Raw genomic sequence first — 14,675 nt, forward strand, 5'->3', positions numbered from 1 at the left:
TTTAAATTATCTCTATCATGTGGTATTATGAAATGTGTTCCGTAAGTTCTCAGCTAAACAGAAAATGGGGTTTGCTGCTGTCGTTTTTACTCTGTAGTAGTGGAAGTTATGCTATTTATTTTAAAAGAAGAAATCTGACATCCAGACTGAAGGTATAGAAGCTAACAGAAATGTATCCATTGCCCTACCTATCTGTGCCTTAATCATATAAAATTATATCTGGCCACTTTGTGTCTTAATAAAGAAGCATGAAAAGCCCCACAAAATCTGCACAACTATTTTTTCATTCTATTTGGAAATATTCTTCCCTTTATGCAATATAGAATGAAGCCTTCCTTTCTGGTTGCTGATTTCTTTATCATGAAAGACCAGTAGGCCAGATTAAAAGTCAGTATAGTTATTTTTTAAGTTGAAATTGCTTGTTATGCATCCTATGCACTTAGAGCCAGAATCTCTCATGAAGCTAGCTGAGTTCACTCCTTGCCTTTTTATGTCTCCTATGTAGGATTCAGTTGTGCTTTACTATGGAACTCACAATACGGAATGAAAGGAAGTATTTCCTGGGGACTCTCACTAACTTTTCATTACCATTAGTTACATGACAAATGAAAAGTGATTCCTAACATAGACTTTAAACTTTTGCTGAAATTTTGTTTTTAACTTGTAGGACTGCATTAAGATGATTTCTTAACTGAACACCAATCACTCAATATTTACTTAAAAATTCCAACTAGTGGGTGGTTGGATGTCAGCTTTCATTGAAAATGATGTCCAGGAGTAGGCAGTCGTGCCTTGCACTTGCAGGCTTTATTATCCTTGTTTAATGTCCTAAGGTATGTACAAATGAGTAGCAACTCTTATTACCACCCACAAGGTCAGGGTTGGTACATACAGGAATCAGGGACCCTAATGGTGTGAGGCGATGTTTGCTGTGACCTGACCAGATATGTGTTCCAGAGGTATCCCTCTTTGGCATGGGAACTTTTTAGAGAGAACTAGCTCTCTTTGCTCTTGGAATTATTTCCTGTTTGTAGGGAGGAAAACTGAAGGTCCATCATTTTCCTCTTGGTTTGTCTTTTACTATAGAGCTTGGTGTTTCTCTCTCTCCCTCTGTCTCTCTCTTTCTCCCCCCTCCCTCTCTCCTTACTCCTGTTCCTCCTTATCCTCCTCCTCCTCTTCCTCCTCCATCTCTGTATTGTCTTTCTATCTGGTGTTTTGAGATAGGGTCTTTACTGCCAACGCTGGCCTGAAATTTATTATATAGCCCTCAAATTCAAGGCCCTCCAGCCTCAGCCTCCCAAGTGCAGCATTGCAGGTGGACATTTTCATGCCTGGCTCTGATTTACTTGTCTTAAATATGCCTTTTCATTGGATGTAAATAGAAAATGTCTAATTTCTTAGGAAGAAGTGGAAAAAGACAACATTTTGGTGCTATTGTTTGAAATGTTTCCTCTATTCTACCAGTCATTATTCAACTCTTTTACATTGGAAGTCTAAGCCCATGGGAAATTTTTGTTTGTAGTTTTGTTGTGGTTCATTTGTTTGTTTCCTCCCTTCAGACAGGATCTCACTACATAGCCCAGGCTACCTTGGCACTCACAGTCCACCTGCTTCATAACTGCTGGGATTACAGGCCAATGCCACCACACTTGGCTTGTGGAAAACATTTGAAAATTCCTTGGCTCTCAGAGCAGGACTCTCAAAAGTCATCTGGCAAGCTGGGCGCCAGTAATCCTTGCCTGTAATCCTTGCTCCTCAGAAGGCTGATATCTAAGGATACAGGTTCAAAGCCAGCAAGGGAAGGAAAGTACATGAGATTCTTGCCTCCAATGAACCACCAGAAAACTGGAAATGGTGCTGTGGCTCAAAGTGGTAGATCACTAGCCTTGAGTGAAAAAGCCCAGGGACAGCTTCCAGGCCCTGAGTTCAAGCCTCACAATGGATGAAAACAAACAAAAAGTCAAGACACTATGTTGAAAACGAATCTTACAACTTTGTTTTGGAGGGGGAAGAGAAGCTAGGGTGGTTGGGAGGGAAGGAATGGTAGGGGAAAACAGAAGAGGGGGTAACAACGCTTGATACCTTACTCATGTAACTGTAACTGTAAAAATAAAAACATCTTAAAACAAACAAAAAAAAGTCATCTGGCATTTCCTGAAAACCCACAGTTCAATAATGGCCTAGAAGGAGAGGTGGAAGCAGAGCTTCTAGGGATCAGGCTGTGAGGAGAGCAGTGGAGCAGTTGAGGTTCCCCCCGCCTTTTACTCCTCCACATCCCCTCCCTGAACATTAAGATGCTTTTGAGAATAGCTAGACTAGTTCACTAGTTCACTTAGGCTTGAAACTCTTCCCCTCACATACAGAGCTCTCTTCTTGAAGATTAATATAGGAAGGAAGCCCATGATGTGCTCTTAAAGTGCTTTGGAAAATCCATATTGCTTTGTAAATTATTGGACGAGCTTAGCAACTGATATGGAGGAAAATACATTTGAATGGATATTTAATCTGAACTGGTCCATCAAAGATTTTAATTAGCATTCAAAGAAATGTGGTACAGAAACCAGAAGGATAAAGATCTGGGGAAGGAGGAAGAAGAATTCAAACAGAATGGACAATTATAGTTCAGATATACACAAGGATGAATGTAGCTTAGCTACTCTAACATTAACTGGTTGAAAAGACTGCAGTGAAGCCCTGCCCTTCCAAGAGTCTCTGTCACTTTTAACATCGGTGTTCCCTGTAGGAGACTTCCAGAGATTCTGTTTTGTTTAGAGATGGGGTTCCTTTTTCTTTTCTGCATCCCTATCCATATTTTTTCAGTTTTAGTTCCTATTACCCCACCTGATCTGAGATGGATAATAAATTCTACAGATCAATCAGGAGCGGTGGTTTCTTCTATTCTAAATTTAACTCTAAATTTAAATTACAAAAATGCAAAAATATGTAATGACAAATGGATAATAAAATATATCCTATAAATAAAAAAATAAATTATATCAAATATTCATTTGATTTCTACTAATTTTACTCAAAATTCATATCATTATTAATATTGAGGTCTTCCCTCTTCTTTATTAATGGAAGACACAAAGACGCTCCAAACTTTTCTTTAACATTTTGGAAGCAATTATTCAAATTATAAAAGATAAATTAAACTACTCAGATCCATTAAATTGTCTAAAACTTAATGAAACAGGTACAAAATAACAGAGGTTGAGAGAAAAAAAATATTTTTACAATTAATCCCCAAAGCAGTTTCAATTAGTTAAAGACATTGTAATAATCAAAGAAAAACTTAATCTTAAGTATGGACAACCTTAAAACAAACAGTAAGAATAACAACAGAATCTGGTCATTAAAATGGAAGTCTCTGTGATAATATAAATTCTGTGCATTGAAAAAGCTATTTTATAGATGTGATTTTTTTTTACTAATAGTTGTAATATGAATCAAATATACAGTATTTAATGAATACAATTGCATTGACTTTATAATTTGAAAAAAAGTTTTTCTTAACAGAAAATGAGTTTGTTGTTGTCGTTTTGTGGGGAGAATTTTGTAGTACTGGAGTTTGAACTCAGGACCTGGCAGTTGCTAGGCAGATACTCTATGGCTTAAGCCATTTCTCTAGCCCTTTGCTCTGATTATTTCTGAGATAAAGTCTCACTTTTACCCTGGCCAGACTGGATTATGATCCTCCTATTTATACTTCCTGCTACAGCTGAGATGACAGGCACAAGCCATCCCATCCAGCCTTTTTGGTTAAAATGAACTCTCATGAACTTTTCCCCAGAGTGATCCTCCCTAGAATTACAAAAGTGAGCCACTATGCTGAACATGAAATAAAGTTTAAAAGCTAAATCAGACATGATCTCGTCAGATACTTTATGGGTGTGAAAACCAAACCTTTAAGAAGTTGACTGTCACGTGGCAAATATCTCTGTTCTATTTTAAAACTTAGATGCCTGAAGGATGAAGTCCAAAGCTGTTCCTAGATTGGTTCCTGTTCTACATTTTGAAGAATTTTGCTTCCTTTTCGCAATTTTATTCATCATGCACATTTGCCACACTAGCAGTATATTCTCACCACACACATTTCTATTATTTGCTCTGGCTTTGTATTTTGTCCAAAATGCATTCTCTGAGTTCACCATCTTTGCAATGAACAATCCTTACTCTTTATTCCTGAGTTCCAATCTCTTCATCAGGATTCTTTGTATAGTTTCCTTGTTCTGTCTTCCACCTAGAAGTAATGTAATGTGATGATTAGTATAAGACATTACATTGATCACATTGCATCATCGTTAGATTATTCCATAAGCATCTTTTTCTCTTGTTATTTAGTGTAAGAATAGAAAAGTCTTACTAGAGCCTAATATTAGAGCTTAGTTCAGAATCGGTTAGAAATTAATCAACTTTAATGGATGGATAAAAACATGCATAAGTAATGTGTGATAGGATAGATAAATAAACCTACCTATAAGGAAGTGAACAAACAAGTCAGATTTCTCAACCTTAGCATTATTGATATTCTGGATCAGGATACTTCTTTCACTGTGGACAACGTCTTATGCTTATGTAAAATATTTAGCAGTCTCTCAGACTTCAACCTGCCTAATTCAAGTACCAGCTGCCTCACCCATCCATCCACCCAATTGTGATATTAATAATGTATCCAAACAGTAAAAAACATACCCCTTATACCAAGTATAAAATCATCCTGGGTTGAAACTCTCTGACATACACAGAAAGATGATTGGGTGCAGCAATTCAGAGGAAAAGCAGGAATTAAAATTTTGGTCTCTATTTCATCCAGTGATTTTTCCATTATTACTTAGCTTTTCTAAGATTTAAATTCAATTCTTAGTTTTCCCACAAAGTATTATTAAAAACAGATAATAACAAAGCCAAAAAAGGTATAATTTATGACATAAAGTACTCAGAGCAGTGTTAGGAGTAAAGTATGCCTGCCTTTTATAAACTTATCTAGTTTGCCCTTTGCCTTTAAAAAATACTCAACTGTAGACCAAACTATTAAAGCCTAGATTTTGGCTGAAAATTTGTTCCCAGAAGCGCTAGGGTTTAAATTTTTTCCTAACTGCCACTACATAGCACCATCTTGTGGTTCTTAGAGGAATTCAGCTTAAAATGTCCTGTTATTTCTCAGAAAACAAGAGAATACAGAGCTATTTTTTAAAATTTGCTTATGGAAATATTCTACTAAATTCTGAATTAGGGCCTTAGTAAAATTTGCCTTTGATTATAGAATATGATCAAGATTTTATTACTTGACTGTGACTACAGTTTCCCCTTTGGCCTTAGGAAAGGCAGATAATCACCTACCTATTGATTATCATCACATCTGCAATTGTGTAAATTACCATTATGTACAGTAGGTAAACCAATGGAAGGCTATCTAATGCACTATTTGGTATTTGAACGTACTTAGAATTAAATTTACTTATGGGTTGGAAGTACTGGAAGAGCAAAGTGTTACAAGATTGGGGAAGATTGTGAGAAAGCTGGTAATGTTTCATTGGAAATACAAGAATTGTTAAAAGCGATAAATTCAGAAATAGGGATGTAGATAATCGTGTGAATATTTGTTCATATGCCATGTTGTCAAACTTCTACAGCTTTTTCGTTAATATTTTTAGTGGAAGAGTATGATTGCAATTACCTTTCTCATTTCTTATTTCAGGAAGTTTATTCTAGATGATACCTGGTGGGGAGTGGGGGAAACCTGTTGATCTAATATTCAGCCATTTAAAAATGGACCTAAACATGTATTTGATATAGCTTTTTTCCTAAATTTTAAAGGGAAGTACCATGAAAAGGAAATAGAGCATTCTCTTTTTGAAATGTGTGAAGTTTTCCTTTGTGTTCTGAATGAAAATACCACAAAATGCCAATAGCAGCAAATGTTAAAGGCAATGTGCAATGCTTGTATGAGATTTCCTGGTATGAGGAAAATATCCAATTAAAGTCTAATTTGAAAGAGAAAATATTTAATGGATTAAAATTCTTGTGTTTTCATCCTGGTATATAATTTGTCTTCTCCATGTGATGAACTTTTCAGAGACTCAAATATAAAGATTCAACTAAGATTTGCCCCTTGATAATCCTTTGTTCATCTTTTCAAATAAATATATCAAGAACTGCTATCAATCCGGGCGCCGGTGGCGCACGCCTGTAATCCTAGCTACTCAGGAGGCTGAGATCTGAGGATCACGGTTCAAAGCCAGCCCTGGCAGGAAAGTCCATGAGACTCATCTCCAATAAACCACTAGAAAGATGGAAGTGGTGCTGTGGCTCAAGCGGTAGAGTTTTCTCCTTGAGCTGAAGAGTGCAGGGACAGCGCCCAAGCCCAGAGTTCAAGCCCCACGACTGACCAAAAAAACTGCTATCAGCTTGGAACATCTGTGTCTAAGCTCTATTATTCCCTAAGGTAAGGTTCCACTGCTTTAGGAAATGGTTAAAATTCAAGAGTATCAAAAAGAGAACTTATCCTGCAGGAAATTTAACATAACTGTTTGACCCCAAAGTTAATTATTTTATGATATAAGACAATGGACTCTTTTACCTACTTATGTGGTTGAAATTAAGAGTTCCAGAATGTGGATCAAGCTATTAAGACCTAACCACAATAACAATAGCTGTTAATGACATCAAACCCTATTTAACCCACATTGCTTCTTCTACAAAAAGGCAAATAATTGGTTTGGCTTTGAGCAAACCTGGAAATGCCTGTGATTGTCTAAATTCCACCATAGTAGAAGGAATTCAGGCCAGAAATCAGGAAATTATACTTCTACTCCAGTCTGTTTCCAAGCTTATAACATGAGCCAAATGACTCTATCCCTCTGTGCCTCAGTACCTTTATCTATAAATTGAGGGGAGTTGAACTAGATGGTTATTAACAGCTTTTCCAGGTTAATAAAATAAGATGCTACAAAGCCAGATGTGATGATGATACATTCCTGTCATTGAGGATTGAGGTCAGCCCCAATAAAAGCAAAAGCATGAGACTGTATCTACAAAACAGAACAAAAGCTAAAGGACCAGGAGAATGGTTCAACAAGTGGAGTTGTTGAGTTCAAACCCCAAGAATCTCTTCCCTCTACAAAAGGCAATAACTACCTGTCCTCTTGGATAAGAATATAACTCAGTTCCAGTATCCTCATGCTAAAGGTGGCATCAAGGAATGATTTGAGAACTGTGACCCTTCAGAATCCAAGGATTTAACAAGGCCATCTCAGACTTCTCCTCCAGGTGATCAGAGAGAAATATACTACTTTTTAGAAGTTTTAAAATTTTTCCTAATAGTGTTTTTCACATATATCAGATTTCATTTTACTTGTAAATATTTTCTTCAAATTTCAGATTTCTAATTCTGCTGTTCTAAAATCAAGGTTCTAATTCTCTGCACCTTTTGTAATACATAGATAGTAACAATTCATACTTGAAGTCTCTTCCTGAAGTGGGCCTGTAGAACATTTATTCCTGTCAGTGCTCCAAATAAGACCTGGTATTTCTGCATGGTATATTGTCTTGTTGAATAATCAAGTGATTATTATGATGTTATGATTTTTTAAAAATTTCATTTTGGCTAACCAAGGGGTTGTATCCCTTCAGGAACTAATTTTAACTATCCTTCTAAACCTAAGGTTTATTCTGCTCTGACAGTGAAGCCATTTCTGGAAAGATCAGGTACATCTGATTATATTTCCCATTCATTTGTTTTACTGAACTTATTTTCTCCTAGTAAACAATTAGGACCTGGGATCTTCTTTTTAACATTTGGCTGATCATTTATTAGATACACAACCTAATACACAGCCTAATAATTACTTTCAACCATTCAATAATCTCATTTCATTATGCTGTCTTCCATTTTAATATCTAGTACTTAGAATTTCCAGGTAAACTAAACATATTTTTAGAGTTAAGTGGGTTATCTTGAGCTACGCTGGCCAAACATGGTTTTATAATGTTAGTCATATTCAGCAATCAACCAGCACCCAAGAGGGTGAGGCAGACAGGTTGAAAAAATAACACAAACCAGTGGAATCAAAAGTAGTTGGGTGTGAGGATTAACATTTCTATGTATGTGTGTGTGTGTGTGTGTGTGTGTGTGTGTGTGTGTGTGTGTGTTATGCCATCTACTTAGAAGTAATGAGAAAATGAGCAAGAGTGAGAAAGGATACATTTATACTAATCTGCCACCTACTGAATTTGACACCAACTTTTGTAAAACTGGAATTTTACTCTCTTACATTTAATATATCAAACAAATTGTGTCACAAGTGAATAGTTCTTTAATATCAGAGTCACGATCATGACTATCCTATGGAATACTATAATAAGCAGTGTTGGGGTGAGCAATATAATTTATTAGAATTAAACATAATCACAATATCAGATATTTTAATAAGACACTCAGAATATTTTCTGTACTAGATTATCTACCATTTCTACATCTTCATTAATTCCACAATATGAAGTCATGTATTTTATGTCATTAACTGATAGCAACTGTTTTTATTGATATTTAATGAAAAGGTTTTATTTAATTGTTTTTTCTTTTAAAGTTATCCACATTCATGTTATTTTTATCTTACTTGTAAATTAAGCTCATTTAAATTACTAATCTACATTTAAATTCTATTTGAGATGTTTTTTAAAAGTAGGAATTAGACATATTGTGTGCAAAATATTGAAAAAACATAATCCCTTTAAAAATATCCACCATCTCTCTCCTCCCTTTCCTTTTAATTCAAGCTAGTTTCTTTTGAAGCAGTCTTGCCAATGTTTCTGCAAACTATTTTTGTTTGAAAATTTCAGGGTGGAATAGTTGTTTTAGATGAAGGAAACTGTATTTGCAATTACAGCTTATAAAACGAAGAAAACCATAAATTCCGTTTGGCATAAATTTGAGTCAAGGTCAAAATTAGATTTCCTCTTCCTATAACATTTGAATTAGAAACTCCTCTTTCTGTAAGTAAATAGATGCAGGCAGGGGGCAGGGAGGGTCAGCTGGAAACTACAAAATATACTGCATGAACATTACAGTTAAAATATAATTTTAAGTGAACAGCTCACTTACTTTTGACCTTGTATGTTACAGGAAATTGTTTTGGGTCTTAGTACACATATCATTTAATGTATCAACTCGATAAAGACATTGGCTTTAAAATTTCCAGATTAACACTATTAAAATGCTGAAGTCATTTATTTTTACCTCAAGCTGTGTGACAAATAATAGTAATAACTGCAAAGAAAGGTACTGGGGTCTATTATTCAATCTAATTAATTATTAAGTGCTATGAGAGAATGAAACAAGAACTTCTAGAGAGATATTGACAGCCACTAAACGGCTGCAATATTAAATTGTTCTTTTAAAAAAGTTTTCATGACAAACATTCACAAATCAGTCTTAAAGTTGTCCTTTGAATGGGAGAATAGAGGGTTTGGGCTGGAAAAAATTGCCACCTTTACTTTTTTTTTTTTTTTTTTTGGTCGGCCGTGGGGCTTGAGCTCTGGGTCTGGGTGCTGTCCCTCAGCTCTTCAGCTCAAGGCGAGCGCTCTACCACTTGAGCCACAGTTTTCTGGTGGTTTGTTGGAGATAGGTGTCTCATGGTCTCTCCTGCCCGGGCTGGCTTTGAACTGCGATCCTCAGATCTCAGCGTCCTGAGTAGCTAGGATTACAGGCGTGAGCCACCAGCGCCCGGCTGCCACCTTTACTTTAATCCACTCCTAATTGAATGCACCACTTTACTTGTGATGATACTATGAGGATACTATGATATTATGATGATACTAAGATTCCATCTCATTTCACACGAGTTACATGGAACATGTTATGCTAATATTTGTATGTATGAACTCACAAATCACTGTGTTGAAAAAGGCCCCCCAAAAGTCCCCCAAAAGACACATATATGAATTATAAGGGAAAATATAAGGGAAAATCATGAAAGAGTTGCTCAGCCAGAATTGAATTTTCTCAATACACCTATTATAAGAAGGGCTAAGATTAGACTACTCATTAGGCAGCATTAAATTTCCATGCTAAGTTCTTAGGAGTGTGTTATTTGTTATGTATTATATATAACTTCAAAGTAGAAAGAGTAGTGTAATCCTATATGCCTCACTTCAACAATTACTAATGTGTAGCCAGTTTCTTTTTCATCTCTATCCCAACCATTTGTTTCTTTCCTCTTCACTCTGCCCTTCAAGTATGGTTTTTTTGGGGGCTTCCGTCGTGGGGCCTGAACTCTGGGCCTGGGTGCTGTCCCTCAGCTCTTCAGCTCAAGGCTAGCACTCTACCACTTGAGCCACAGAGCCACTTCTGGCTTTTTTCTTTTTGCTCATGTGGTGCTGAGGAATAGAACCCAGGGTCTCATGCAATGCAAGGCAAGCGCTCTACCACTGAGCCACCTTCCCAGCCCTTCAAGTATGGTTTTTAAAGGAAAGCCCAACTATCATATTCATAAAGAGGAGGTGTTGAAAGGAATGGGTAACTGGCTTTTCCATGTTCGTTGGGGAAAAGGTTAGATTCCCAAGTAAATATCAAAGTGCCATTTGCCCAGGAATCTCATCTGGCCTCTGTGCTCTCTGCATGCTTCCTATAGTCCTCCTGGGGCAGTGGAATTACCTTCAGTCTATCCATGACTGTTAATTTGAATCTTGTAACATGAATTAAAAGTTTAATATTCACTTATTTATTCCCTCCCTCATCTGCTATTTTCTAGACATGGAAGGTGGTATGTTGAACAAGTTAGACAAGGAACTTTGTCTTCCAACTCATTCACTAGAGTTGTGGCCCAGAGACTTACTGCTTTGAAGATGACCTGTTAGAATGGGGATTGTTGTTCCAGACCCCACCCCTTCTCCTGCTGGGAAAGTCTTTCTCTGCTCCTAAAAAGCCTATACTAGGTAACTAAACAAACATGGAAATCAATGATTTTGAAGGCCACACTTCTATAGGAACTAACAAGACTCATGTGTGCTACCTGTCCTAACTTCCCCCAAATTGCACTCTCCATTCTACAGATTACCCAAGGTAGGTCCAAGAAAATGTGAATGATCAATTTTCACCTCAAATTAAAATATTATAAAAATACCCCATGTTGAAAACTTATTACTTTCAGATTACATTTCTAAATTAGATGACAACACGAAGAAAATATGTATAAATATCTACATAAAACTACTATATAATTTAGTAACTCTCATGTACTATTATCTTAAAATGAATAATGATTATGCAGAATTAGCTCCCTTATATATCAATCTCTAATTTAAAAACTGATGTTTAGAGCTATAAAAAGATATTATTGTTTTTTGGCAACATTGAGTGCCATGTAATTCAAATTCTTTTGGAAGCCATCTGTGGCACTTTGAAATTTTGATGCTTCAAAACTGTCTTTTATCTTGACAGATACTTGTTAGAAATTAATTCAGTACTTAAGTCACACAGTATATACCTGCAATGAAAAGACAGAAGATAATAAAAAAAAGTCTTAGACAAATCATAAAAGGTTTCTTCCATAGTTGAAATTGAACTGATTTTAACTCTCTTCATTTCCTCAATAAAAAAAATTAAGTTGTACTCTAATAAACTAGAGTACAAAGCATTTTCTGCCTTTGCTACTTTGAGGATTCAGAATATAAAAGGTTTCTAATTTTAAGATTCAAAAGATCTACTAGCTGGATGAATTATATTTTAAAATTCCCATTAATTTATTTTCAAATGAGGAAAACCCACAACTCAGAGAAACTGATAATTATGGAGAAAAAGGCCTTGATTTGTAATTGTACCCAAATATGTAAGCCTACATTTTGTAAGCGCTGTAAAGATTATATTCTCTTCAAAAGATTTGCAAATTCTCATAGGCACATAACTCAGAGAATGAGAAGATTGTAATTTGAAAAATTACAGATCTCATTGTTTTTTGATGTGTGAAACCTACAAACAAATATCAGGAGATTGTATTGCAAAACTGAAAATCTCTTGTTTAGTTTTATAAAGCATAGTGTCCTATGTGGCTTACAACCCTGATTTAAAAGAAAAATGCAGAGTAATGCAAAAGACACTCTAATCACTGCATCTAATTACAAAGAAGAATAACTCAGTAAAAAATTTTAAGTATTCTTGGGCAGGCATGTGGTCTAGTGGTCAGAGCATGGGATTGCAGCTCTATTTCTATTTCTATTTTAAACACTACTTGAAGATTTCTCCATGACTTTAAGCATGACATTAACTTTAGTTTTAAATAAGGATCCATGATCTGTTCTTAATAATTAAAAAGCAGTTTTGGGATTCTAACTTTGTAAATCTAATACCCCCTTCCTTTTTTAAAAAATAAGTTTTTTATTGTGAAAATACTGTACAGAGGGGTTACAACCACATGAGCAAGGTAATGAGTACATTTCTTATCAAGCATTGTTGCCTCCTCCTTTGCTTTTCCCTTACCATCCCTTCCCTCCCACCTCCACAACTACATTCCACACCCCTTGCCTAAATTGTAAAATTTGTTTCTTGACATAGCACCTTGTATATTCATTGTTGCAATGGGTCAACCTGTATCCCTATTTAAAAAATTTGTTTTTTCACGTCGGTGCGGGGGGGGGGGGGAAGGGGGGGAAGGAGAAGGATTGGGATTGGGGGGAGGGGGGAGGCTGGGAAGGGATGTGAAGGGAAAAAAAAAGGAGGAGGCTGCAATGCTTGGTAAGAAATGTACGCATTATCCTGCCCGTGTAATTGTAACCCCTCTGTACAGTATGTTCACAAATTTAAAAAAAATTGTTTTTTCCTTTCCCCTCCCTAAATTATACCAACATCAAACACAGTAAAAACAGGGGTTAATACCATGGGGGAGGGACATACAAAGCAAAAAAAAATCACGTAATACCTTATAAATATGTTAGAAACAAGAGCAAAAAAGAAAAAACCACTGCGTCCTTATCTTAGGTCTCATTTCGCTTAACATCATCTTATCAGACCTTTTTTGCTTGTCTCAGGCATATATTAGTTATTGTAAATAAGGGAAACCATGGGACCTATGTTTCTTTGTGCCTGGCTTACTTCACTTACTGCACATTTTTTCCAAGTCTCTCCATTTCCTAACAAATGGGGCGATGCCATTCTTTCTGATGGAGGCATAGAATTCCATTGTGTATATATACCACATTTTCTTGATCCATTCATCTACTGAGGGGCATCTGGATTGGTTCCATATCTTGGCTATGGTAAATAATGCTGCAATAAATATAGTTGTGCTGGTAGCTTTAGTGTGGTCTTGTTTGTGATCATTTGGGTAAATGGCCAAAGGTGGGATTGCTGAGTCATAAGGAAGCTGTATGTAGAGTCTTTTGAGGAACCTCCATACTATTTTCCAAAGTGGTTGAACAAGTAGGGTTCCTTTCTGTCCACATCCCCTCCAGCATCTGTTGTTTATTAGAGTTCTTGATTATTGCTATTCTAACTGGGATGAGGTGGTATCTCAATATTTCTTTTATCGCTAGAGAGGTTGAGCTTTTCTTCATGTGTCTATTGGCCATCCTTCTTTCCTCTTCAAATAAGTTTCTCTTTGTCTTTAGCCCACTTATTTATTGGGCAATTGTTTCTTTGAGGATTTGTTGTTGGGGGATTTAATTTTTTGAGTTCCAGGTATATTTTAGATATGAGACCCTTGTTCATTCTGTGGCTAGTGATCTTCCAATCATGGGCTTTCTATTGATCTTACCAGCTAGCTCCTTTGCCATGAAAAAGCTCTGCAACTTCATGCAACTTCATGTCCAACCTTTCTTTGATTTGTTGTGTTTCTGGGTTTCTATTAAGAAAAATTTGGCCTGTGTCTAGGAGACCTAGGATTTCTCCTATTCCTTCCTGTAATGTTTTCAGGGTATCTGCTTTGACTCCAAGGTCTTTGATCCATTTGGAGTTGATTCTGGTACAGGGTGATATATAAGGATCTAGCTTTAGTTTTCTACAAGTGATTAACCAATTTTGCCAGCACCATTTGCTAAAGAGGTTATCTTTCTTCCATTCTATTTTTGTAGCTCCCTTATTGAAGACTAGGTGGCTATAGGTCTATGGGTTCATTTCTGGGTTTTCAATTCTATTCCATTGGTCCTGAGGTCTGTTCTTGTGCCAGTACCAAGCTGTTTTGATTACGATGGCTTTATAGTAGAGTTTGAAATTTGGATAATACCCCCTTTCTTGCTTTCTTGACTCCTTGTTATTAAAAAACATCTTGGCAAGGATATTTGAGCATTAAAACAAAACTAGTATATATTCTTTATACATAGTAAGCAGTTTTACTGTGACATTTTCATATCATGTATATCCCTATTTCTGTATCATGCATGTCATGTACTTTGCTCATATTCCCTCATTACTCCCCCTACCAATTCCTTCCTTCTCCTTTTTCCTTCCACCTTCCTAGGAGTCTGTTTTAAGAACAATCAGTTCCAGTCATTTACCAGTAGTAGCTTTGCTATGCCCATGTGTTATTTCAGTCAATCCAGAGCATTATTTAACAGTCAACTCACTGGTAGGATGACTAATTTCGATAACTTTCTTCTAAATTGCTCTTTTGCTTCTGAGGAAATGACAGTTCTCAATGGAGCCAAAAACCCCTTTCTTCATACTAATTGTTACTGTCACT

At 36.2% G+C, this 14,675-nt stretch overlaps 1 protein-coding gene across 5 annotated transcripts in view; it reads right to left on the reverse strand.

The window, feature by feature from the left end:
• Nucleotides 1–14,675, reverse strand: part of Ftcdnl1 (formiminotransferase cyclodeaminase N-terminal like) — an 82,706-nt gene that overhangs the window by 43,446 nt on the left and 24,585 nt on the right. For all 5 annotated transcript variants that reach the window (XM_069995847.1, XM_069995848.1, XM_069995850.1 and 2 more), the window contains one exon: nucleotides 4,177–4,243. In XM_069995847.1, the coding sequence (XP_069851948.1) occupies nucleotides 4,177–4,205 (29 nt within the window). In that variant the 5' untranslated portion in view covers nucleotides 4,206–4,243. The remainder of the gene's footprint in view (nucleotides 1–4,176; nucleotides 4,244–14,675) is intronic.

The sequence above is a fragment of the Dipodomys merriami genome, unplaced genomic scaffold (genome assembly GCF_024711535.1).
Source record: "Dipodomys merriami isolate MVZ:Mamm:240054 unplaced genomic scaffold, mDipMer1.0.p SCAF_49, whole genome shotgun sequence".
Lineage (NCBI taxonomy): Eukaryota > Metazoa > Chordata > Mammalia > Rodentia > Heteromyidae > Dipodomys > Dipodomys merriami.